General features: G+C 37.1%; 2 protein-coding genes across 4 annotated transcripts in view; one reads left to right on the top strand and one right to left on the bottom strand.

Moving 5' to 3' along the window:
- Positions 1-246: 246 nt before the first annotated feature.
- On the bottom strand, positions 247-26,606 carry ANKRD49 (ankyrin repeat domain 49). 3 transcript variants are annotated; one of them, XM_027849399.1, is made up of 4 exons: positions 26,371-26,456; positions 21,404-21,567; positions 19,392-19,759; positions 247-1,022 (listed from the first exon to the last, which is right to left on the bottom strand). In XM_027849399.1, the coding sequence occupies exons 3-4, from the start codon at positions 19,662-19,664 to the stop codon at positions 561-563; spliced, it is 735 nt and encodes a 244-aa protein (XP_027705200.1). In that variant the 5' UTR covers positions 19,665-19,759; positions 21,404-21,567; positions 26,371-26,456; the 3' UTR covers positions 247-560. The 3 variants fall into 3 exon arrangements, with proteins under 3 accessions (XP_027705200.1, XP_027705198.1, XP_027705199.1); XM_027849397.1 differs by lacking the exon at positions 21,404-21,567 and having other exon boundaries at positions 25,844-26,606; XM_027849398.1 differs by lacking the exon at positions 21,404-21,567 and having other exon boundaries at positions 26,371-26,455.
- A 244-nt stretch (positions 26,607-26,850) lies between these two features.
- Positions 26,851-27,208, top strand: part of MRE11 (MRE11 homolog, double strand break repair nuclease) — a 68,922-nt gene continuing 68,564 nt past the window's right edge. The window contains exon 1 of the mRNA XM_027849410.1: positions 26,851-26,968. The gene's annotated coding sequence lies outside the window, so the exon portion shown is untranslated. The remainder of the gene's footprint in view (positions 26,969-27,208) is intronic.

Raw genomic sequence — 27,208 nt, 5'->3', positions numbered from 1 at the left:
GTCAGTGACTGTTATTTTTGCTTCTGTATCTCCAGTGCTTCACACAGTGGTAGGTACTTGATAAATATTTGTTTAATTGAAGTCTAATGCTCTTTCCATGATACCACAATGCAATGATTTTATAACAACCATAGGATCTCACAAAGGGATGAGTATTTCAAATTTTATCTGGATAGAATTATGCTAACAGGCTTTAAATATAAAACTCAACATACTAAATAGTGAATAAAGACCCAGGATATGGGATGTTTTAAAAAGTATTTTATTTGGTTTAATAACCAAAATGACACATTTTAATATGACACTTAAAGTACAGAAAATACAGGTAAGCTAGTTATGTTTGACCATATCACAAAATCACCACATAGACATAAATAGTAGAAAACCCCTCAGCCCTTTCATATACTCTTTGACAGTGAATTTGTCCATCACCCAGAATAAATACTATTGAATGTTTTCAAAATATCTTCTTTGAATTAAATTTCATATTCTGGAATGTGTTTGTATTTCATCCAAAGGAGTTGTGGCTACTCAGAAACTGATTAAAGTTATCAGAATGTTTAAGACTCCAGTTTAGAATTTGTGCAACCTTCTACAATTTCAAAGAGGTAGTGGTAGATACTGGTCCTCCTGGCAATATCAAATGCTGTTTCTTCCAAGTTATTTTTTAGGCCTGGTTTGATGTAACGATTCATCAGAAGGAGTTCTAGGGTGTCTTTGCCATCTCTATTTCCTGCAGCAAGATGCAAGGGGGTCAACAGGCCATTTGTTTGAGCATTGATATCTGCATCATGTTGAAGTAAGAAGGATGCCACCTTGGTATTGTTCCATTTACAGGCACTATGTAGGGGAGTCCAGCCATCTACTGTCACTGCATGAACATCTGCCCCTTGGGCAATCAGCTCTCGGACAATATCTAAGTGCCCACTATATGAAGCTCGATGGAGAGGTGTGTATTCATCTTCATCTCTGGTGTTTACTTGAGTGGCCTTTTCAGAAAGCAGCCTTCGTACTGTGGCAAGCTAGAAGGAAGTACAAGAAAGCTTGAAAATAACCAACTGCTAATTTACTAAAGGGTCTTTACTACACTTTGGACACTGTTTGAAATTCAACCCAGAGCTCTGTTTTTTTTGTTTGTTTGTTTGTTGCTAGGCAGTAGGGTTATGTGACTTGCCCAGGGTCACACAGCTAGTCACACAGCTAGTAAATGTTATGTGTCTGAGGTCAGATTTGAACTCAGGTCCTCCTGACTCCAGGACTGGTGCTGTATCCACTGCATCACCCAACTGCCCCTCAACCCAGAGCTTTAAAGAAAAAAAAGGATCTCTGGAAGATCTTGTAAACACCATTCTTCAAAATGCAAATTAAGATATTTTCCTGACAATGACAATAATGAATTAACATAAAACATATTTTGATTTTTCTAATTATGAGAGTATCTAAATAATAAACTGTGCATTTAATTCTATTCCATAAATATATTACACAGAAGCACCATTCCTGGCCTGTAAGCTGTGACTTCACATCTGTGAAGCAATACATAATTTAATTGATTTTAGCATTCTCTACAGATTCTTATTATGCCAGAGGTGATGTTGGGTTCTTAAACATATGCCAGCAATGAATGGAAGCTCATTCAGTTTCCTCCTGAGGTGTAAAGGCCTTCAGTATAGACTCAGCTATGGACTGTGTATCTAGCCACCCAGGATCAGCTTACCTAAGTTCAGAAATGCTTGTTATCAGAAGATTGGCTACTAGGGGATAGAAATTTTGGCCACAGCAACTCATGAAACTGTTTACTACAACAAAATTCTAGAACATATTATTAAAGAAATTATTAGCGAGTATCTAGGAAAGAAAGCTGTGATCCTAAGGAACCAATAGCTCCTTAGCAAAAAACAGGTCATACCAGACTAACTTTATCTCCCTTTTTGATAGCTGCAAAAGGGTAGATCCCAAGAAATGGTATGAATATAATTTCCCTAGATTTTAGCAAAGCAATTGATAAGGTCCATAGCATGTGCTTTTTGTGGAATAGATGGAGAGACATGAACAAGATGCTGGAACAATCAGATGGATTTGGAAGTGGTTGAATTGTTACTCAAAGACTTTTTGAGGCCTTAGTTTGATGTTAACTTGCAATGAGATCTCTATTGGAATGCCCTAGGGATCTGTGCTTGGTCTTATGCTGTTTCATATTTTTAATCAATGAACTAGTTGATAGTATTCATCTCAGATCTGTACTGATAAAACTAGAAGAGCTAGCAAACACACCAGATGACAGATCCAGGATCCTTAATAATTTTAACATTTGGCTGAACGTAATAAAATTGTACTTGTCCTTATTAAATTTCAAGTCTGTAGCTAAGGTTAAAAAAAAATAACTTTAAGCACAAATTAGGAAAGGTGTGGTTAGACAGCAGTCTGTCTGAAAATGGTCTGGGGGAGGGGTTTAGTGGACCATAAGCTCAATCTAAGTCAAAATCATGGCATGGTGAAGAAAAAACAACTACATGATGTTAGGCTGCATTAAGTTACGTACAGTGTCCCATATTAAAGAGGTAATACTTTGTATCAGATTACACCTGGAGTATCGTCTTCAGTTATGGGCAAAACAGTTTAAGGTTGTTGTTGTTGTTTGTCCTGCATTCTAGAAGAGGACCATGACATCAAGAAAGCGATGCCATGACTTTCAAGTGAATTGGATTTAAGTGAGTGAGGGAGGGCTGTGCAAAGTCACCAGCCTCACTTTCTCCTCCTGAGCCATTTGGGTCTAGTGGCAAGATATAGATCAGGACGACTGGAGGTGGCCCCCACAGTTTAAGAAAGACACTGCTGGAGGGGCGCCTAGATGGTGCAGTGGATAGAATACCTGAACTGTGGATAGTGGATAGAACTCAGGAAGACCTAAGTTCAAATCTGGCTTTAGATATTTATTAGCTTTGTCACCCTGGGCAAGTCACTTAATCCCAATTGCCTCCAAAACAAATAAAAAAATAGAAGAAAGATGGTGCAGAGTATTCAGAGTAGGGTAATCAGGATAGTGAACCTCCTTGATGTAATGCTCCCTGAAGAACAGTAGAAGGAAGTGGGAATGTTCAGCCTGGAGAAGACTTGGGGATCCATGATAGTTGTCTTCAAGTACTTGAAAGGTTGTCATTTGGAAGAGGGATTGTACTTGTTATATTTGGTTCTAGAGGGTAAAACCAAGCTCAATGGGTAGAAGTATAAAAGAGGCAAATTTAGGTTTTCTGTAAGGAAAAAATTCTTTATAGTGAGAGCTATCCAAAATTGGAATGGCCTGTCTTGGGAGGTAGTGGGTTCTCCTTCAAAAGAAATGTTCAAGCAAAGGGTGGATGAGTTAACCAGGTATATTGTAGTGAACATTTTTTAGGGTTCTGGGTTTAGGGAGATGGTGGAGTAAGTTGCTCCCTTATTGACCTTTGAAAGTCCATAAAATATCGACCCAGGAAAAATCCTGAGCCAGCAAAACTACAGGGCACTGCAGTCTTGTAGCCCAGGAACTTTGGAGGATTAATGGGAAAGGCCCCTCTAGCTCTGGGGGAAGCAATACATGATGGGAGGTGTCCCAGCAAGCCCCACCTAAGCATACCAGGGAAAGATACTGAGACCTAGGTTGGTTGAGCAGGCAAGTGCCAACACCAAGACCCCACAAGAGCCTCAATACAGGCAGGGAAACCAGTAGACACCAGCTCAGAAAACCACCACAGGTGATGGTGTTCTCCAGCAGCCAAATCACCTGGTGCCTCAATACAGTTCTGGGAAGCACAACTTTAGGAGGCAAAACTCAAGGCTGACAGACATCCACCAGTAGCAAAACATCCCCGTGCAAGGCCCAGGTGAGCAGGAGCCAAACCTTCAAGCACAAGGCCTTGGTGAGCAGGAAAAGAAGCTTGGGTAAGTGTCCCCTTCACTCCAGCAGGAGAGCTCAACTTTTTTATTTTTAAGTCAGGAAATAGGTAAACACCACACATAAAAGCAGAAATGGACAATGACCATAGATTCTTATTAGGGGGAAAGGGTAGATCAAGGCACAAATTCAGAAGAGGACAACATTATCAATATACCCACATCCAAAACCTCAAAGGGGAATATGAACTGGTCTCAAGCCCAAAAAGCCTTCTTGGAAGAGCTCAAGAAGGATTTAAAAAGTGAAATAAAAGAGGTAAAAGGAAAACTGGGAAAAGAAATTAGAAGTATGCAAGAAGGAGTCAATAGCTTGGAAAAGGAAGGACAAAAATTAACTGTAGAAAACAAGTCTTTAAAAAGTAGAATTGGCCAAATGGAAAAGGAGGCACAAAAACTCCCTGAAGAGAAGAACTCCTTAGAAAGTAAAATGGGCTAAATGGAAAAGGAAGTACAAAATCTAGTAGAAGAAAACAATTCATTAAAAATTAGAATGGGGCAAGTGGGAGCTAATGACTCTATGAGAGAGCAAGAATCAGTCAAACAGAAATAAAAGAATGAAAAAACAGAAGAAAACGTAAAATACCTCATTGGTTAAACAACCGACCTGGAAAACAGATCTAGGAGAGACAATTTAAAAGTTATTGGTCCACTTGAAAACCATGATGAAAAAAAGAACCTTGACAAGGTCAAAGAAAACTGCCCTGAGGTCTTAGAACCAGAGGGTAAATTAGTCATCAAAAGAATCCACTGATCACCTCCTGAAAGAGATTTAGAATTGAAAACGCCAAGGAATATTGTAGCCAAATTCCAAAATTACTAGATCAAAGAGAAAATAATGCAAGCAGCCAGAAAGAAACAATTTAAATATCATGGAACCGCAGTCAGGATTATGCAGGACCTTGCAGCTTCTTCATTAAAAGATTGGAGGATGTGGAAAACAATATTCTGTAAGGCAAAGGAGCTTAGATTACAAATAAGGATCAACTATTCAGTGAAACTGAGCATAATCTTTCAGGTGAGGAGATGGACATTCAACAAAATAGAGGACTTCTAAACCTTCCTGTGAAAAGACCACAGCTCAACAGAAAATTTGACTTTCAAATACAAGACTCAAGAGAAGCATAAAAAGGTAAACAGGAAAGAAAAAAAAACTGTTATTAATAAGAGCAAACTGTTTACATCCCTACAAGGGAAGATGACACTTGTAATGTTATTATGACATTTAAAAGCGGTATACTTAGACAGAGGGCATGGGTATAAGTTGACTCATGTGACGGTAAAAAATCTAAGTGGTGAAAAGGAATTATACTTGGGAAAAGAGGAAAGGAGGGGGCAGACAAGGGTAAATTATATCACATGGAAAGGCACAAAAACCTAATACAGCAGAGGGAAAGAAGGGAGAGAGATGAGCATTGTTTGAACCTTACTCTCATCAGATTTGGTTCAAAGAGGGAATAACAATCAGTTAGGTACAGAAATCTAACTTACCCTATAAGAAGTAGGAGGGGAAAGGAAAAAGAAAAGGAGTGGATTAAGAACCATAATCCTACAATATGTTGTTTATAAGAAATACATTTGAAGCAGGGGGATATGCACAGAATAAAGGTAAAAGGCTAAAAGGAAAATGCTACCCACATCTGGTTCTATAACCTCAGAATATATTATGCTTCAACTGAAGTAAAAAAAAGCAGAGGTAGCAATCCTGATCTCAGTCAAAGCAAAAGCAAAAATAGATCTAAATAAAAGAGATAAGGAAGGAAACTACATCCTGGTAAACAGTACCATAGATAATGAAGTAATATCATTACTAAACATATATGCACCAAGTGGTATAGCACCCAAATTCCTAGAGGAGGAGAAGTTAAGGGAGTTACAGGAAGAAATAGACAGCAAAACTATACTAGAGGGGGACCTCAGTCTCCCCTTCTTAGAACTGGATAAATCTAACCACAAAATAAACAAGAAAGAAATTAAGGAGACAAATAGAATTTTAGAAAAGTTAAACATGGTTGATCTCTGGAGAAAACTGAATGGGGATAGAAAGGAATATACCTTTTCCTTAGTGGTATATGGCACCTACACAAAAATTGACCACATACTAGCACACAACAACCTTACAATCCAATGCAAAAAGGCAGAAATATTAAATGCATCCTTTTCAGATCATAATGTAATAAAAATTACACGTAATAAAAGGTCATAGAAAGATAGACTAAAAACTAATTGAAAAGTAAATAATCTAATCCTAAAGAATGAGTGAGTCAAACAACAAATCATGGAGACAATCACTAACTTCATCCAAGAGAATGACAGTAATGAGACAACATACCAAAACTTATGGGATGCAGTGAAAACGGTCCTTAGGGGAAGCTTTCTATATCTAATCAAACTAATAAATAAAATCAAGAGCTGGTTTTATGAAAACAAAACAAAACAATGAAATAGATAAACCTTTGGTTAATTTGATTAAAAAGAAGAAAACCAAATCACCAGCATCAAAAATAAAAAGGGTGAATTCACCACCAGTGAAGAGGAAATCAAAACAATAATTAGGAGCTATTTTGCCCAACTGTATGCCAATAAATTTGACAATCTTAGTGAAATGGATGAATATTTACAAAAATATAAATTGCCCAGATTAATGGAAGAGGAATTAAAATACTTAAACAACCTCATTTCAGAAAAAGAAATAAACAAGCCATCAATGAACTCCCTAAGAAAAAATCTCCAGGGCCAGATGGATTTGCATTCTATCAAACACTTAAAGAACAACTAATTCCAATATTATATAAACTATCTGGGATAATAGGTGAAAAAGGAGTCTTACCAAATTCTTTTTATGATACAAATATAGTGCTGATACCTAAACCAGGAAGAGCCAAAACAGAGAAAGAAAATTATAGACCAATCTCCCTAATGAATATAATGCAAAAATTTTAAATAAAATATTAGCAAAGAGATTACAACAACTTATCTTGAGGATGATACACAGGATTTATAAGAGGAATGCAGGGCTGATTCAATATTAGGAAAACTATCAGCATAATTGACCATATCAACAACAAACAAACAGAAATCATATGATTATCTCAATAGATGCAGAAAAAGCATTTGACAAAATACAACACCCATTCCCATTAAAAACACTAGAGAGCATAGGAATAAATGGAGTCTTCCTTAAAATGATAGATAGCACCTATCAAAAACCATTAGCAAGCATTTTATGTAATGGGGATAAGACAGAAGCATTTCCAATAATATTGGGAGTGAAACAAGGATGTCCATTATCACCACTGTTATTCAATGTACTAGAAATGTTAGCTTTAGCAGTAAGAGAAGAAACAGATATTGAAGGAATTAGAATAGGCAAAGAAGAAACAAAGCTATTGCTCTTTGCAGATGATATGATGGTATACTTAGAGAATCCTAGAGAAACAAGTAAAAAATTACTTGAAATAATAAACAAATTTAGCAAAGTTGCAGGATATAAAATAAACCCATACAAATCATCAGCATTTCTATATACTATATATTACTAACAAAGTCCAACAGCAAGAGATAGAAAGAGAAATTCCATTTAAAATTACTGTAGACATTATAAAATATTTGGAAAACTACCTGCCAAAACAAAACCAGGAACTATATGAACATAATTACAAAACACTTTTCACATAAATAAAGTCAGATCTAAATAACTGGAAAAATATCAGTTGCTCATGGCTGAGCTAATATAATCAAAATGTTAATTCTACCTAGAGTAATTTACTTATTCAGTGCCATACCAATCAGACTACCAAAAATTATTTTATAGAGCTAGAAAAAACAATAACAAAATTCATCTGGAAGAACAAAAGGTCCAGAATATCAAGGGAACTAATGAAAAGAAATGCAAGGGAAGATGGCCTAGCCATTCCAGATCTTAAATTGTATTATAAAGCAGCAATCATCAAAACCACTTGGTACTGGCTGAGAAATAGAGTGGTGGATCAGTGGAATAGGTTAGGTATGCAAGACACAACAGTTTTACTAGATTACTTACAGATTACTATAGTAATCTACTATTTGATAAACCCAAAGACCTCAGATTCTGGGATGGGAAATCACTATTTAACAAAAACTGCTGGGAAAACTGGAAAATAGTATGGCAGAAACTGGGCATAGACCAACATGTTACACCCTATACCAAGATAAAGTCAAAATGGGTATGGGATTTAGATATAAAGACTGATACTATAAGCAAACTAGGAGAGTAAGGAATAGTTTACCTTTCAGATCTATAGAGAAGGGAAGAATTTATGACCAAACAGGAGATAGAGAACATTATGAAATACAAAATGGATAACTTTGATTACATTAAATTGAAAAGTTTTTGCACAAACAAAGCCAATGCAACCAAGATTAGAAGGAAAGTAGAAAATTGAGAAAGAATTTTTATAACCAGTGTCTCTGATAAGGGCTCCATTTCTAAAATATATAGAGAATTAAATCAAATTCATAAGAATACAAGTCATTCCCCAATTTGATAAATGGTCAAAGGATATGAACAGGCAGTTCTCAGGTAAGTCAAATTTATAAGAATACAAATCATTCCCCAATTGATAAATGGTCAAAGGATATGAACAGGCAGTTTTCATAGGATGAAATTAAAGCTATCTAAAGTCCTATGAAAAAATGTTCGAAATTACTATTCATCAGAGAAATGAGAATCAAAACGACCCTGAGGTACCACATCACACCTATCAGATTAGCTAACATGACAAAACAGGAAAATGATAAATGTTGGAGAAGATGTGGGAAAATTAGAACACTAATGCATTGTTGGTGGAGTTGTGAAATGATCCAACAATTTTAGAGAGCAATTTGGAACTATGCCCAAAGGGCTATAAAACTATGCATACTCTTTGGCCCAGCAATACCACTTCTAGGTCTGTATCCCAAAGAGACCATAAAAATGGGAAAAGGACCCACATGTATAAAAATATTGAAAGCAGCTCTTTCTGTGGTGGCAAAGAATTGGAAATTGAGGGGATGCCTATCAATCGGAGAATGGTTGAACAAGTTGTGGTATGTGAATGTAATGGAATACTACTGTGCTATAAGAAATGATGAGCAGGCAGACTTAAGAAAAACCTGGGAAGACTTATATGAATTGATGCTGAGTTAAGTGAGCAGAACCAGGAGAACATTGTACACAGTAACAGCCACGTTGTGTGATGACTGACTTTGATAGACCAGGCTCTCCTCAGCAATGCAAGGATCTAAGACAACTCCAAAAGACTCATGATGGAAAATGCTACCCACATCTAGAGAAAGAACTATGGAGTCTGAATGCAGATGGAAGCATACTGTTTACTCTCCTTTTCCTTTGTTTTATTGCTTCATTCTCATGGTTTCTCCCATTAGTTCTAATTGCTCTTTACATCATGACTAATGGGAAAATATGCTTACTATGAATACATAAGTAGAGCCTATATCAGATTACATGGGGTCTTGGGAGAAAATTTAAAACTCAAAATCTTATGGAAGTGAATGTTGAAAACTAAAAATAAATTAATTATTAAAAAAAAAGATTTTTTAAGGTATGGATTGGATTAGATGGCCCCCTAGTTCACATCTAACTCTGAAATTCTCTATTCATAAGACATTCAATTAGGGGTAGGGAGACGAGGGTATCTGGATTAGTACTGGTGGCAGAAGCATTCATGCCAATGCACTTACATATCTTATAGTGTATTGGGGTCAACATGTACTTTATTTTGAACTGAGTTTAAGCAGATTTCCTTTTCCTGAAAATATACTGGGCTAACAAGGAAAACAGGTTCAAAAATCTTCATTTTACTTTGTAGGTCTCTCGATGGTAGGGTCTGTTTTACTTTTGTCTTTGTATTCTCAGTACCTATCAGAGTACTTGGCACACAGTAGGTGCTTAATATCTGTTGAATGATTTAATTGTAAGGTGTGAGGTGAAACCTTACGGTTGTTATAATTTATATTCTTAGTGATTTGGAAAACATTTTCATGTGATGATTCATAATTTGTTTATATCTTTTGATTACTTATCTGCTGAGAAGTAGCTCAATATGATAGGTTTACTATTTTCTCTAATCCATCCTGTAGGTTAGGCTTATATTCTTCTTTTCAAAGGCAAGGAAGCTATACTTTCTGTAATAATTTTGAATGGATTTCTCTCCGTTTATCCTGGGTTTTGTTGGAAATAAACAGAAAGGCTGATGATTTGTATGGGCTTGTTTTACATTTTACTATTTTACTACTTTGATGAATTTATTCTTGGCTTAAATTAATTTTTAGTTGACTCTAGGTTTCTCTAAGCATGCCATGATATGATCTGGAAAAGGAATATTTTCTTTTTTGTTTGTGCATATTTCCTCAGTTTGTTTCTACTGTCTGTTATAGCTACCCTTGAACTTAATGGAAAAACCTCTAGTTTATCTCTTTTATGTGTAATTTAAGCTCTTGATTGTATTTAGATACTATTTGCCATATTAAAGGTTGATTTATTCCAGTGATTTTCATTATTTTTCACAAATGACTATTGTTTTTTCCTATATCTCTACTGATAGTCACTTTTGTTGTTCTTGTTATTAACACAACTTATTATATTTATAATCTTCCTAATTATAATTGAACCAATCCTGCATTCTTGGTATGAGTCCAACCTGGTTTTCTTTGCTCACATTTTAATTAAATTTTTAGTATTGATATACTATGATAGGATAGGTCTAGTTTTCTTTTTCTGGTTTAGTTTATGAAACTTATTTGTATCACAGAAGGAATTTGGTAGGATCCCTTCATTTAATATTTTTGAAAGTTTATGTAATAATGGAATTAACTGCTTTTTATATTACTGATAGAATTCATTTGAAAGTCCATCTGACTGACTCATAGTGCATCATATACCATGATGTACTAATTTTACTATTATTTCAGTATCAATGCCATCTTGTAATTTGCCTGGATCTTCTTTTAAGAACTTAGCTACTATACCATTTGGCACATACACATTTAATTTTATTATTTTTGATTGACTATGGTACCTTTAAGTTATAAGGTGGTTCCCTTTGGCTTTATCAATTTTCATTGTTGTCTTACTTGTGATTTTTATTGTAACTCCCATTTTTTGAATTTCCTGAAGCATAAAAAATTTTGTTCCACCCCCTTATTTTCACCAGGTATGTACCTATGTGCAACAAACTACAGGATATTATTTTCTTACTTTTTCCCCTCCACTCTATCCTCCCCCCTTCAAATTGGAGAGTTTAATTCATTCACATTTAGGGTTACAGATGTTAATAAGTTTGTGCTTCCTTCTATATTCACTATCTTCTTAGTGGGTTGCCTGAAACACTAAGAAGTTAAGTAGGCCAAAGTATCTATAGGAAGTCAAGGAAGCCAGCAGACAGAGATGAGAAGGAAGAGAATTCCAGCAGTGAGAGATAATCAGTTAAAATGCATTCAGTAGGGAAACAGAGTGTTATAAGGAATAGCAAGGAGGCCGGTGTCATTAGATTACAGAGTGGCAAAATGAACTGATTAAAAAGGTAGAAATAGGTCTGCTTTTGAAGGGCTTTTAAATGCCAGATGTAATTTATTAAAGGGGAGAATTGGGGACTGAGAGAGTGACATGGTCAGACCTGCACTTTTAGAAGATAAATTTAACAGCTGATCTAAGGATGGATCAGAATGGGAAGACACTTGAAATAGTGAGACCAATCAGCAGGCTATTGCAACAGTTCAGGTGTGAGGTGATGAGGATCTGCATGAGGGTGGTGGAAATTTCAGAGGAGAGTAGGAGGCTGATATGAAAGATGTTGAGATAGAATCAATAATATTGAACATCAGCTTGGATATGGGGAAGTGAAAGAGAAGAGTGAGTTGAAGATGGCATCTAGATTGAGAGTTTAGGTGACTGGGAGAAATGGTGATACTTTTGACAGTAATAGGTTAATTAGGAAGGGAGGAGTTATTTTGCAGGGAGGGGGGAAAATAATGAATCCACTTTTGGACTTTTGGGTTTAATATGTTTATAGGATGTTTAGTTTGAGGTATCTAAGAAGCAGGTGAATAGGTGAGAGTGGAGGACAGCAGAGGTTAGGCTAGATAAACAGATTTGCAAATCATCAGCATAGAAATGATCATTGAATCTATGAGTGTTGATGAGATCATTAAGTGAAATATTAGAGTGGAAGAAGGGGCCCAGGACAGAGCCTTGTAAAATGCCCAAAGTTAGTAAGTTCAGCTTGAAGATCCAGCAAAAAGACTGAAGAGTAGTCAGAGAGGTAGGATAAGAACAAGAATAAAGTATCATGAAAACCTAGAGAGAAGGGAATATTGAGAACAGGTTGACTGACAGTCAAAGGCTAAAGAGAGGTCAAGAAGTTATGAAGATTGAGAAAAGGTTATTAAGTTTGTCAGCTAAGAAATCATTGATAACTCTGGAGTGGATGCCAGACTGTGGAGAGTTAAGAACAGTGAGAGGAAAGGCACTGAAAACACCAACTGCAGGTTGCCTTCTCAAGGAGTTTAACCATAAAAGGAAGAGATATATGAATAATAGCGAGGGGGAATAAATGGATCAAGCAAACATTTTCTGAGTATGGGGGAAGACAGGGAACTATGAGGCAAGGTTCTAAGCTTGGATTGAGAAAGGGAGTGCCATAGGAGACTTGAGGAACAGTAAAAAGAGTAAAAAGGTTTGGAATAGCTGGCATGGTGAATGGGATAGTGAATAAATTAGAGAGCTATAGATTAAGGAGGTATATTGAGGCCCCAGTTGAGATTATATAACATAAATATGTACTGGACCTAGTCAGCAAGGTTTTGTGATTTTCTATAGCTTTGTTCAGCAGCACTCTCTCCTCATCTCTGATTCCTGTCCTATGTGGCTTCTTTCAAATATCTAGATAACTAAAGTCATGCTTTCTTCAAGAAGCATTTGTCAGTCCTTCTTATCTTAGTGCCTTCCCTCTAAGATTAATCCCAATTTATTTTGTAAATATCTTGTTTGTACATAGTTGTTAGCCTAGTGTCTCTGCTGCTGGACTATGAACTTGTTGGGAGCAAGGACTGGTTTTTGCCTTCCTTTGGATCCCTACTGCTTAGCCCAGTGCCTAGTACCTAGGAAGATGCTGAATAAATGCAGTACTTAATAATGCTAAATGTAGGGGCTAATAAATGACTGACTGGTTCACCAAGGGGTCAAGATGTAGAAGGTAAGACAGTATAGCCAATATAAGGGTTATGGGCTAGTAAACTGAGGGTTAGAGGGATTGGAGGTCACAAAAGATTTCAAGATAGAGGAATTGGCAGAATAACAACAGATTATGATTAAAGGAATTTCGGAGTTCCTGAACACAGAAGTGGAAACTGTTTATTTAAATTTGCTGTTTTGTTCCTTAAGATCTCTAATTTCTGTCCTTAAATCTGTTTTGGTTTAATTCTTTAATTGTTCTTTTAAACCATTCTGGAGGTTCCTGGAGTTAGTTGCGTTAATGTTATCTTAATTTTCACTGAATTCAACTTTTCTTTGAATCCATTTCTACGCCTTAGTCAGTTTTTGTCTGTCTTAATCATTCTGCTGATTTTTCTGTGGTGTCCTTGTTAAAAATATCCTTTTTGTCAACATTTTTCCTTTACATGGTCTGGTACTGTTATGCCTCCTCTCATCTCCTCCTTACTATCTATTCCCTCTTCTCTTAGATTTTCAGAGTTGAATATGGTGTATTTCCTGCAAAGGGTGAGATTGGCAATTCAAACCCTGATGCTGAGAGACTCTAGTCTATAGTAGAGAGTAGTACTTGGAGAATAGTGTGGTCTATTCTCCAAGTTTACAACAATCTCTAATCTGATCTGAGTTCCTCTGTTCTTTCTGCAGTTGGCTTTTTTCAGTCCCCAGATATGCCTTTGTTGGGCTTGTGAAGGGTTTGGGGTAGGGTCCCCCAAGACAGTCCTGTGAGGGATGCTTTGAGAAGCCTTGCAATTGGGTTTCATAATCCTTTTTTTTTTTTTTGCTTTTTGGTGAGGCAGTCGGGGTTAAGTGAAATGCCCAGAGTCACACAGCTAGTGTCAAGTGTCTGAGGCCAGATTTGAACTCAGGTCCTCCTGACTTCAAGGCCGGAACTCTAACCACTGCACCACCTAGCTGCCCCAACAGTTTAACTTTCTTGAGTCCCTTAAAATTTCTCTTTTCATTTTTACCTTTTTATGTTTCTCTTTTGTTTTTTGTTTTTTTGAAAGGCAACTGGGGTTAAGTGATTTTCCTAGGGTTACACAGCTAATAAGGGTCTAAGGCCAGAACTGAACTCAGGTCTTCCTGATTCCAAGGCCAGTCTATCCACTGCACCATCTAGCTGCCCCTTAATCCTTCTTCTGCTCCTTCTGTCTGTTTGCTCTTGGGCTAAATTACTTCCTTTTAATTAGAGGGATGTTCCTTGTTTGCTTCTTCCACCATTTTCTTGGCCCATAGGCTCCTTACTGCTTCATAGTCATCTCCTTTCCTTCTTCTTGGCCCTAGGGCTGGTCTGTTTCACAGGCCTAAACTCCTAGTCATAGAGTTCCTATTCTGACACTGAGACGATTTACTCCAAAAGTCAGGTGCTTAAAATTCTAACAGCCACATGGTTTATAGGGCTATTCTATTCCTGCTGGTTAGAGTAGGGGAGAAAGTACTTGAAGGGATATGGTGGAGAGCTGGTAATTTCAGGGGTTTTTTTTCCTATAAGAATTAACTTTTGTTGGGTACGTTTTCTTATCTTCTTGTCATTGGAAGGTTTTCTGAATTTTTGAGCTTTTCCATTGTGTTTTTTTTTTTGGGGTGAGGCAATCAGGGTTAAGTGACTTGCCCAGGGTCACACAGCTAGTAAGTCTCAAGTGCCTGAGGTCATATTTGAACTCAAGTCCTCCTGACTCCAAGGCTGATCCACTGCACCACCTAGATGCCCCTCCATTGTGTTTTTAATGTGGGGGTGGAGGACCTGCCTCCAGGAATGCTCTTACTTTGCCATCTACCCATTATTCTCTTCTATTAAATGAAAATGAGAAAGTTATGCTATCTATACCTTCAATCAAATCAGCAATAAAAATGGGGAATAGTATAGGCCAATACCCAATTCCTAGTATACTCTCTTAGTGACCTCTTTTAAGTTGGCAAGAATCCATCAATGACTAAGTCCCTGGGGTCTGGATGTTCAGCCAGTTTTGAATTCATCTAACCAAACTTTCATCTATTCCATAGTTTTAAAATAAGAAGAAATATCTTGCTTGAGTCTCGTAATTATGTTTACACAATTCCCTTGATTTATCAATCTAATAATTGTCAGAAAAGAAAATTAGTCAGTGTGGCATGAACTATTCTTGATAAAGCTATGCTGACTTTTAGTCATCATCATTTTTCTTTCTCTTTCTTTTTCATTTCAAAAAGCATGTATTAAGCATCTACAACTATGTGCTAGGCTCCCAAGGAAACTTGAAAAAACCCCTCAGTTCTTGTCCTCAAGTAGCTTACAATCTATCTTAAGGGAATATGACAGCATATAAATAGGTATGATACAAGATAAATATCAATTCTCTTTCTAAATGCTCAAAAACCATCCTTTAAGTAATACGTTCTCCAATATCCTACTTGTAAGGGATGCTATGCAGGAGTCCTTGTTCAGGTACAGCTAAACTACTTAACTGCTGTGATCCTATGAAAAGGTATCCAAAGGAGGTTTGGCAAAGAAGTATCTAGTTAAAAGCAGTTGCCATTCCCTTGCCTTTCAAAATATGTAGAGAGCAGAAAAGCGCCATGAAGTCTAACAGTTCTGTATATATACAGGAAGTGGAAAAATTTCTCTAACACTTGTGAAGCAGTAGAAGAATGGTAAAAATGTTTCTTTATAGCAATTCAATCTACTCCTAATGTAGGATAAAACTACACTAAATGGAAGGCTATTTTCCTTTTTGTAAATATTGACTAAGACATCTTGCTCAATACATAACTGAATGCTAAATTCAGTGTAGATGACCATCATACCCCAAAGGTCAAATTAGAATGAATTATCAGAAAAGCAACAGAAATAATGAAAGGGTTGAAGATTTTATTAATTTACAAGTTTCAATCTCACCCCTACCCCCAATCTGAGACCAACCTTTTGATTTGTATTGAAGTAGGCTTGTATTAGGAATTAAAAAATAAGGAAGAACTTTTGAAATGTGATGGAACAGAGAATAAAAAAAGATAAAACAAAACTCAGTTTTATGTTGTTGAGAAAGGGAAATAGAGACAAGAAATAACAGTTTTGTCTTTGCTATATTTTGTTTTAAAATAACAGTGAGCTAAAGATAGATAAGGGCAAGAGGCAAATAAAGGTGAAATATGTACATCTGGAATTTACTGAAATAGGACAGGTTAAATTCCTACTGAACAGAAGAAAAACAATTGAAAAGGTAGAGAAGTAGAAAAAATTTTATTTAAGAATATTATATTATACTACTAAAATTTAAAAATAATGTATTCAGTCTTCCTTCACTCAAGTCCCAAGTTTAATATCTGACCTTGCATAGAAGTGACTCTAGGTTCTTTCATAGTGTTACAGCAGAACATTATCTTTGGCAGATCCTACCCAGATGAAAATCTCAGCAGAAGGTTGACCAAAACAAGAATTTTTTTTGGTCAAAGTAGTTCATGAAGATAATCTATTAAGCTGTAGACGGGCTATGATTTAGTTTAGTTGAGGAAATGATGCATTTTTACAGTGGTTCTGTGATCTCATCAATGTGAGTAACTCCCTCAAAAAATGGAGACTGCAATCCATCCATGACCACTTGTATTGGAGAATTTTTTTTATACTGACCTGTAAATCTACATATGGCCCCAGAGTGGGTGTTCACTGCATTCTCTTGACATCGTATGGAAACCAGTGGAGCAAGTATGCTATCCATTGGTTATTCCTTGTGTTTTCTATATGAACAGTCTATCTTTTTTCTGGTCATTCAGTTTTTTGATGACATCCTTTATACCACATCTTCCATATGATGTAATGTATTACATCCTTCCATGTTCACCACACATACGATGGACAATTCATTGAGCTCATCTGTCATATAGGTGTTGGACATACTTTGCAAACAAATAATGAATTTGTCCCAGAATCAAACAGGAAGAGGTCATCAGGCTGGAATGGCTTCAGGGAATTACACAAGTCTTTTAATGACCCCAAACTTCTCCTTGAAATAAAGGTCCACATTCTTCTGATGATTTTGTTTGTGAGTGATTTATGAGTGATGGAATACTATAGTTGCAGAAAGGAGGAAGCAGCTACTCATAAAATCAGATTTTTTGAAGAATTACCCAGTCTTATTTTGTGATAGATGGGTAAGGTTTGTTCTCTGTTAAAAAGCAAAATGCTTACTAATTCAAAATAAATTCAGCATTTTGGATTATTTTATGGGGGGGAGGTATTAAAAAGGTGGGTAATACAGATGAGGAACCTGGATCTCAGAGAGGTAAAATGTGTCATCCATACTCATGAAGGTAGTGTCAGAGATGAGATTTGAATCATTCTCTCCTGACTTTATGCCTAATACCCTTCTTTTTTTTCCCCACCAAAACCCCTCTTATCATACCATATTGTCTCTTGCCTCTTTGCTGGCTTTTTTTTCAAAGGCATCTGACTTGGTAGAGCAAAACACAACCTCAAAGAGTGTCTTCGAAAAAAAGCATGCAAATATTGAATCATACAAAATTCTGCGATAGATGTATGCAGCCACATAAATAATTTTAACAATATTCTGATTATGTCATATGAGGAATAAAACAAGACATAAAAAATGTATACCAGGGTCATGGTGGATATTCTGAGCAAAATCCAAAAGGAAGAGGAATTCCCTATAAATGATTCTCTAGAATATTTATGTTTGCACAAAACACTGGATGATTATATCTAGTTGTACAGAATTGCAAATTAGTAGCTTGAGACACTATGCAATTGAAAAAAGTGAAATACAGAAATTGCCTCTTTTACAGGAAGATTTTTTTTCTCAATTTCTGTGACAGCATGTGTAGCCTCAGAAGTATATAGCTGTCATTCCATGAGGGATGTTTACGACCATCCAGAAGTCTGTAAAGGGCTGCTGTATGTGGCTTTGTATGTAATTTTGAGGGATGATAGCTGGCTTAGGTGCCTGGGGTGCAGCATCACAGAAGTTACTTGCTGCAGTGAATGTGTTAAAAGTGTGTGTTCAGAGTGACATCAATTGAATGGGGAACCTCAATTCTCATGTTTGTTAGTGTATTAATATTCAGAATATTATTCTTAAGAGCATTCAACCTCTTAGAGATGACTTTGTAGGATTTTATGCTTAGGGATTCTTGCTTCACTTATCAGTTGTGAGACCTTGGACAAGTTACTCTATCTGTTTGGGATTGATTCTCCTCATCCATTGTTCAAGTGATCCTAGATGACCTCTGAGGTCTTTTCCTAAGATCCTGTAAGTATCAATCAACCAGCATTTATTAAGTGCTTACATGTACCAGGTACTGTGCTAAAAGGTAAAAAAGTCCACGCTCTCAAGGAGGTTATATTCTGGTAATTAATGGATTAAATGGACAACATATTCTTCAGGGCCACTGTACACACAGGATAATATTATTTTGGAAGTATACAAATCCTGACAAGAGAATGAGGCCTTAATAAAATTACACTAAGTAGTGTGCAAAAATATTTCACTAATCATGTTAAATTGTTGCAGGGTGGGAAATCATAGAACAAATGTAGCCAAACAAACTTAGTATCATTTCAGTCAGGCAACTAAGTGGAGATTTGATTTGTTCTATGTGCTGTACATATAACGACATAGATCCTGGTTTCTGGAAACTTTTACTTTAATAGAATGATAAGAAGCTTTGGCAGACTAATAGCCTAGATTTCTTTAAGATGGACCATTCAGCTACCTTATTTCAATACTTTAAAATCTATAATTTTACTGGTGTGGATGAAACTGTCAATGCCACAGCTGGAAAGCCTCATAAGAGATGGTTTCATGAGTTTCAGCTGCCAAAAAAATTCATTACATATTAGCTAATTTACTAGTGACAAGTTTCTCCATCTATGTTGGGCCTTGGGTGGGGGTATATTGCTAGGTTTAATTGAAGACTTTTTAGCTTTAGGACCCTATTTTCCAGAGCTTCATGTGATGAAAGAGTAGGATAGGATACTAGTAGAGGTAGAAGAGATTAATTTATCTACAATATACATATTCTAGTCAATTTATTATACTATTGGATGCCTACACAGAGAATAATACTTTGGTTGTGTATATAGTTAGTAAACACTATTTGATAGTGTTTTCAGGATGCTATTAATGTCTTGAATTATAGTCTTGACAGAAAAATGTAGATGGTTTCTAATATCCTTTATAGATAGAAATTTGAAATTAATAAAAAATAGAAATTTTCTTCTTACCCGATTTTTTTCAGCAGCCCAAAGAAGCAATTTGTTTGGCTCCTTTTCCAGTTTTTGTTCTTGCATTTGATACCACTCCTCGGTTTCTTCATCCTGCTCTTCTTCTTCATCAGTATCATCAACCCAGAGGCTCTGAGTTCCAAGGGGAATTAGGTGTCTATGAGTTTCCAACAATTCCAGTTGGTTAAAGTATTCAGAAAAGTCTAGTGTCTTCTCTGGGTCAGATTTTCCATCATCATCTGATTTTTCTTTTTCATTCTCAATGTTTTCCATTTTTATTGTCAGTGTCTTTGAATATCCAGTGCTTGGGCCTATTTCTTTCTTTCTGTGATGAACTGTGGCTTCTCTATTTTACTCATCATTAGAACCTGACAACATAGGTGCAAAAATTATTAGTAAATGATAATGGAATCACTTTTGAACACAACAGTGTCACACAAGTATGAACAACATTAGCAGAGTACTGGATAAAAATCCCTTGACAGCCATTCTTTCCATAATTAGACACTAACATTTCAATTACCCTTACATATGATGATTACTAGTATGAATTCTAGTGTGGTAGAATTTTTCTAACACATAGTCAATATCTACATAGTATTTTAAAGCTATTATGATAAGTTTTGATATATGCTAAGAATTAGAAATTGTGACTGTTGTAAAAGTGATATGCCAAGTACCAAATATACCCCCGCCCCCAAAAAAGTACCTTGTACCAAGGTACTAAGTACTTTGGATAGTGAAATTTTAAAAGAACTAAGGTAATGTAAACACCACTGTACCACTATACTACCTGTCCTTAATAACAGCAGCTCACATTTATAAGGTGATTCAAGGTTTATAAGCACTTTTCCTACAATAACTATATAATGTAGATAGTATACATATTATTATTCCCATTTTATAGATGAGGAAACTGAAGCTCAGAGAGGTTAAGTGACTAGTCCATGGCCACATAGATAATACTGGAGTTGAGGTTTGAGCTAAAGTTTTCTTACTCCAAGATTATTTCCACAATACTATGCTGTGTCTTGTGGCTACCACAAGTGGCAATCACCATCATTTTGATCATAGCTGTTACTTTTATCTAAGGTTTTATAAATCTAAGTTAGCTGTTGTCCTTCCTTCTTGAAGAGGACCAAAATGACATCATTGTGTTGGGGTCAAGGTACAGGTACAGTGTATCCAATTGTGGCTGATCAGACTAATACAAACTCAGAAGGCTCTACCACAGGTCAGGCACAAGTAGTTCACATGAACATTTGTAGTGGAGATGTCTCTTAATCTGTGCATCTTGTGTTACATGTCACTCTATGTCTCCTTTGGTTTCACTATCTCACTCATGAAAATATATCAGGTGGTTGGTAGCTGTGCCTGAACAATGTGGCAACTGGGTATTTGTGTAAATTAGACAAAGAGAAAATATAATCCATATGCAAACAAAAGCTAAACTCTTTCCCAGAGTTTTAGAGAATCCTTTTTACCACAACCATAGCAGATAGTAATCTAATCTCTGACTGAATAATGCCAATGGTGGTAAGCTAACCACTTCACATAGGAGCACCACCACACTGTTGAACACCTTTAATTGTTAGAATACTCTTCTTTATACTGAGTCAAAATTTGCTTCCCTGTAATTTCTTTGAGCTATATTTAAATCTTAGTAGTAGGCCAAATTAATTAGTAAATGAAATTTAAAAATACTCAGACTATATTATATAAAGTATATGAAAAGTATTACAGAGTAACATGAATCTCACTTACATATCTTTACAATCTTTTATAGTTAACAGCCTTGTTAATCAGAAATGTCTGTCAACTATTAAGAACTCTACATGACCTGACAAGTTAGTAAAACCTTTCAGAGTTAGCACTATCCCTAATATTCTGATTTTTTTTTCATTTTAAGTATCAGCTTAGAGTTGTTCTTAGTTTTCCTTGTTTCATTTCATACTGTTTTCAGAAACTATAGTCAACCTATCTTCCCCTCAGTGTTAGATATATTCACTTACTAACACAGAAATGGTTTCCTGAGTTAAAACTTCTTAATCAACTCTGGCATACTCAGATCCTCCACAAAAATTTTTTTCTGATGCTTCACAGTGGAATGGATGTGATCCCAGGTTTTTGAAGACGATGCCACCGAAAAGTGTACGTTGTGGTAGATTCAACCAACCTAGAAAGGATTACTATGGTCTCAGTGATAGACTAGTTAATGGTGTGGCTCATTACCAAAAGGATGGATGCCAGATGATGAATTCTTTGTCCACAGCAACCAATGAAACAAAGAAAAATACAAAATTATACTCAGCTTTCTGAAGTCCTTTTTATTTCTCAGTGACTAGTGGCTAAGAATTGCAGTTTTTTAGATCAAAAAAAAAAAAAGATGAACTTAATTGTTGATGCTTTAAATATAGGCTCATTATCCAGTGCTTAACAAGTCAATCTATTAGTGGAAGAACTGAACTATCAGTATTGACATTATATATGAATGAATGAAACTAGAAGATGTAAAAATATTCTACATTTTGCTTAGAGAAGAGAGGAATTGGTGAAGTTGCTTTCATCACATGAAAAAAGAAACATCATTTCATGGAACACTTCTATATCTTGCCTACTGAACATAAACAAAAAGACCACTATGGAAATAACTGCAGGTTATAAATTATCATCTGCTGCAGAAGACAAAGAGAGAGAAATTCTTTTTTTTTTTGCTTTATTTTTGGTGAGGCAATCGGGGATAAGTGACTTGCCCAAGGTCACACAGCTAGTAAGTGTCAAGGGTCTGAGGTCAGATTTGAACTCATGTCCTCCCGACTCCAAAGCTGGAGCTCTATCCACTGCACCACCTACCTGCCCCAGAGAGAGAAATTTTACAAAGAACTCTGCAACATCTTCCCAACCAAGTCATTTTATACACTGATTCTTGGAGATGGACATGGAAAGTATTGTACAACGTCATAAAAACTGAGATTTACTATTTAAGAAATAGGACATAACTGATTGGGAATTATTCTTATCTGTGTCAATCAGATCATCAATTAGTTTTTTTTTTTTTTTTGGCTTTTTGGTTAAGGCAGTCAGGGCTAAGTGACTTGCCCGAGGTCACACAGCTAGTGTAAAGTGTCTGAGGCCGAATTTGAACTCAGGTCCTCCTGACTTCACGGCTGGAGCTCTATTCACCATCTAGCTGCCCCCATCAACTAGTTAAATCAATATATAACTAGAATAGAGATGAGAAGACCACACTTAGGACAATTACAACTATTCTATGATATGAACTACCTTGTAAAATAGTAAAAAAAAAAGAAGAAAACATTGTTGCTGTTTATTTTTATTTCCAACTCAAGTTTAACTGCAAAAAAGCAATCACTATAAAGAATAGTTCAAAAGAACCCAGAAACTGCCTATTCCAGTAAACAGTTTCCTAGACAAGGAGATCACAGTAGCAAAAAGCAACACTAATCTACTATATAAGTCCATGAGAACAGTGGAAGATTAAAAATTGTATTGCCTCAGAAAGTGGGGACTAGTAGTAGGAAAAATGAGTCTTTGGAAAGCTTGTTAAGAGATTATGCATGGAAATAAGCCAGATTGTTGCATGAAAATTTATAAATGAAACTGCAAGAATAATAGAAACAAAAAAAAAAACTGGTAGTATTTCTGCATCATTCCATTTTTATCTTCTGAGAGTGTAACCGCATTTAAACTCATAACATAGCACTTAAGAAAATGAAGTCAAGAAGAATAATTAAGCTAGACCAAATCAACAAAAATATGTAACTAAAAGTCAGTCACCTAGCTTTTATTAAGAGCCTGCTATTGCCAGGCACAGACTATGTTGAGCACCGGAGTATAAGTAGTATGGTGTGGTAGAAATATCACTGATCTGTTTTTGTTTTTACGTTTTGGTGAGGCAGTCAGGGTTATGTGACTTGCCCAGGGTCACACAGCTAGTAAGTGTCAAGTGTCTCAGGCCGTATTTGAACTCAGGTCCTCCTAATTCCAAGGCCAGAGCTCTATCCACTGTGCCACCTAGCTGCCCTGAAATATCACGGAGCTTGAAGAGATGTTTCAGTCTCACCTCACATGCATATTGTATGAACAGGGGTAACTAACTTAAGGCCCATGAGCTTGTTTCTTCATTTGTAAAGAAGGGGTGATAATAATACCTCTAAGTACCTACTGTGAGGGGTTTTGAGGCTCTAATGAGAGCAGGTACATAAAGGGCTTTGCAAACCTTTAAGTGTTACATAACTATCAGCTGTAATAGTTATTACCAACCCACTCTGCTACTTTCTTAGCTCCATAAAGTCTTTATGAGAACACTCTTCATACATATAGAGGGTACTATTGTAGAAAATATGAGAAGGGAATAGCCAGTCTTCCACAAATGATCTTCTACAGAAGGCTGCATCGTCAGTTATACAACTGATTGAAAGTTGATAAAAGAACACAAGATCCTGCTTTGTTGATTATGAAAGACTTAGAATAAAATGTAACCTTAAAGGCTCTCATGCAACAAAGTGTCACATGCATACAATAATATCTGCCAAGATATCTAAGTAGAGTAACCACAGAGGTAATTGTTTTTCAGTGATCCTCTATCAATATTTATTGAGGTATAAAATAGGAGACATACGCTAATCAAAGCTGTTTTGTCTCTGATATGGACAAAACCTAAATCGAAGAGGTATTGATGCTCTCATCTGAATATCATATTACAGCCCAGAATACTTTATGACCTCTCCACTCAAATGAAATTCAAAAGAGATCAGTTCAACAATGTATTCAGGAAAAAAATGATAAAGCATACCTATTGCTCAAACTATGATATACAAGTGGATAGGTAGTCCATTCAGTTAGATCAAGAGTAAATATATCTTGAATAGGTATGAAGATTGATGGTGAGCTGGTCCAGAACTGAATAGGAGGGAAAAAACCAGTTGGACAGCATTTGGGAAATTGTCCAGTGCTTTTCATGATCTGGATTTCAATCCATCACCTCACATAGAAATTTATCTTCAACACAAATAGATCTGTAACCACTTAAAAGAATTTAGGCTAGTAATCCACACAGGAAAAACTAAGTGGATGAGTATGGATACAGTAATTAACTATCCATACTATCTTCAATTTACAGCACTTGTCCATCAGTTTATATGTCTAGAGCTGACAAATGAACAAATGAAGTTATTTTCTACAGCAAACTACATCCTCAGTTATACAGTTGATTAAAAGGTGATACAGAAAACAAGACCCTGCTGTTTGTTGATTATGAAGGACTTAGAATAAAGTGTAGCCTTAAAGGCTCTCCTGCAACAAAGTGTTAGGCTGGGCCTAGCTGGGCTGAGAACTACAGAGCAAAAAGAGGGCTGGACTGCTTTCAAAGAAATTGAAGCAACCCCCTGCCTTTTAAAAAATATCAATATTCTGCTCATGCTGTTGCATAGATACAAGTCATGGAGCATTGTAGTTTGCAAAGAATTCAAAATGAGCATTGCACTGAAGGTAAGGAAGAGGTGCAGAGGTGATGCGAATTTGTAACAAATGAGGTACTTTGTAGAGATGGAGTAAAGGATGTTATCAGGTAAATGTGTGAGAAAAAAAGACTGACTTCTATGTGTGAAGGAACACAGCTAGAGAGTCCCAGTGCTCCACTGTAATCCTGTCCATCAAGGAAAAATGAGGAAAGCTCCCACCATGGTGTGAAATGCCTCTATGGTGGTTATGGGCAACATGGACAAAAGTAGCACAGGAAAGGCAGGCATGGATAGATTGTAATTTACATTGTTGGAAGAACATCTAAATCTATGAAGTTACAGATCCATATGAGTTATATCACATATATAGTTGCAAGTCATGAATACCACACTTTCTGAAAAACCATAATTGCATGTGATTCAAACAGCAGTGGAGATGCATGGTAGGAGTAAATAGGCTATAGTATATTACTAATGGTGACTAACATACAAGAACTAACATAAAAGGCATACCTAGAAAGGTATAACCAGATAATGAGGTAGGCCAGTTATGCTGTAAGAAGGGAAAACAGATGAGCAGCCTGAGTGACACATGGGTATCCAATGAATCTTAAAAGGCCTAGAAAAAAGATACTCTATGGAGAATTTATTGGAGGACACAGACAAAATTTAACTAGGATGAAAAAGCTTGAACTTTGCTTTGCACTGCTGGAGGGAATACCTACTGCTGAAATCTCAGATTCACTGAAGTACATTTAGCTAAGTATAATGGCATATTTCTGAGACCTGGTCAGAACTGCTGTATCAGTCTTCTGGTCTTCCACCCATATCAGGATTCCCCCTTTTCTCCTCAAAGCCTCAATTGGACATATGACAGAAGTGCATTCTTAATGGTCACATCCTTTACACGTTTAGCAAAAAACACAAAACATATATACAGAAAATCATAGTTTTATCCAGGTATCTTACCACCTCCTTGGTTCATATTCTTCCTTTGGGCTGAGTGATGTTGTACAGTCATTTTGTTTGTTACACTGTCCCCTCTTCAAAGTTAGATATTTGCAGGTCAGGAGTCAACTGCTACATAACCCTCATCTAAGGCTTACCTGAGTGGATTTTTTTTTTCTTTTAAAAAGATAAATCCTGGTATGTCTCCTTCTGTAATGTACTTTAATTCGTCAGTGCCCCAAGATAATTTGAGGGAGACGTAATAGTGGCTTTGAAATTAATTTAAAGAAACAGGTTTGGTTTGAGAGTTGGGTAAAATGAGGCAAACATCCGATTGCAAGCAACTACAAAGACAAGCAAGGCCTGGGTTCGAATCCCAGCTCTGCCCCCTACTACTGGTATAGCCTCAGGCAAGTCCCTTCCCTTCTTTAAGCCTCAGTTTACTAATTTGTAAAATGAGGAGGGATTGGGCTAGACGATCTCTACAGGGTTCCTTCCAACTCTAAACCCTATGACACTAGGATAGGAAGGGAATGAGGGTTGATGACCTGGAGAGGCGGAATTCCCAAGACTTGGGGAGGCCATGACAAGGCCCTCCGGAGAGGGCCAGTCACCTCACAAGGCTGGCGTCGGGGCTCTCTGTCCTGCAACAACAAACGGCGGCTCGGCCAAGGTCCCAGGTGGGAAGAGAGGAGGCGGAAAAGCTGCTGCGCCGCGGTCCGGCTTGATCTTGTCTTGTTGGGCGAGCGTACGGAGCCACGTCTCGACCACAAGCAAGTTCGTTAGGCGCAGAAGGGCTCCGAGGGTGCGGGGGAGGGGAGAGACCGAACCCACCCCTCCGGTCCACGCACTTCCGGGTTCTGTCACCGACTATTCTCCAAAGCCGAGCGGATTGGCTCTCGTTAAAGGGGCGGGGACTCGTTCCCAAGGACCTAACCACGCGCCCTATACCGCAGCCAACGAGAGCAGAAGAATCCGGGAGATTCTCGCGTGATCCAGGAAACATCGCGAGAGGATGAGGTGGTTCTCTCCTTCCCCGCTCCCTTCTATCTTCTTCCTTTTCCCGCCTGTTCTCGTCTGTGGAAGGGCAGGAGGCGTCGGCTTCAATCTGCACTGCCCTCGCGGCCCCCTTCTCCTGCACCCCGGGTAAAAGGCAGCCTGGATTTGCCCCCGTTGCCCTGTCACCTGCTCACCGCGGCAGGGCAGTCTTTGGAGGGCGAGGAAGCCGTAGGACCTGCTCCCAGCCCGGATCCTGGTCGGGAAGGATGGGTTGCCCCCAGCCTTCCAGCCCCGCCCCCAACCCCTCCGGGGTTCCAGGACTCTTTGGGCTCCCGGCCAGTGGGATGATCCCTAGACCAGCCAGGATCAGGCCTTGGAGGGGGAAAC

Source organism: Vombatus ursinus, unplaced genomic scaffold, assembly GCF_900497805.2.
Source record: "Vombatus ursinus unplaced genomic scaffold, bare-nosed wombat genome assembly UNPS02007344.1, whole genome shotgun sequence".
NCBI lineage: Eukaryota > Metazoa > Chordata > Mammalia > Diprotodontia > Vombatidae > Vombatus > Vombatus ursinus.
Note: the sequence above shows the minus strand (reverse complement) of the source record. Positions and strands in the feature narration are given on the sequence as shown.

Coding starts and splice junctions, on each gene's coding strand:
- ANKRD49 (XM_027849397.1), bottom strand. CDS start 19,664: ATGGAAAACATTGAGAATGAAAAAGAAAAATCAGATGATGATGGAAAA. Junction 1,023..19,391: donor GGGCTGCTGAAAAAAATCGG/GTAAGAAGAAAA, acceptor ACTTCCTTCTAG/CTTGCCACAGTACGAAGGCT.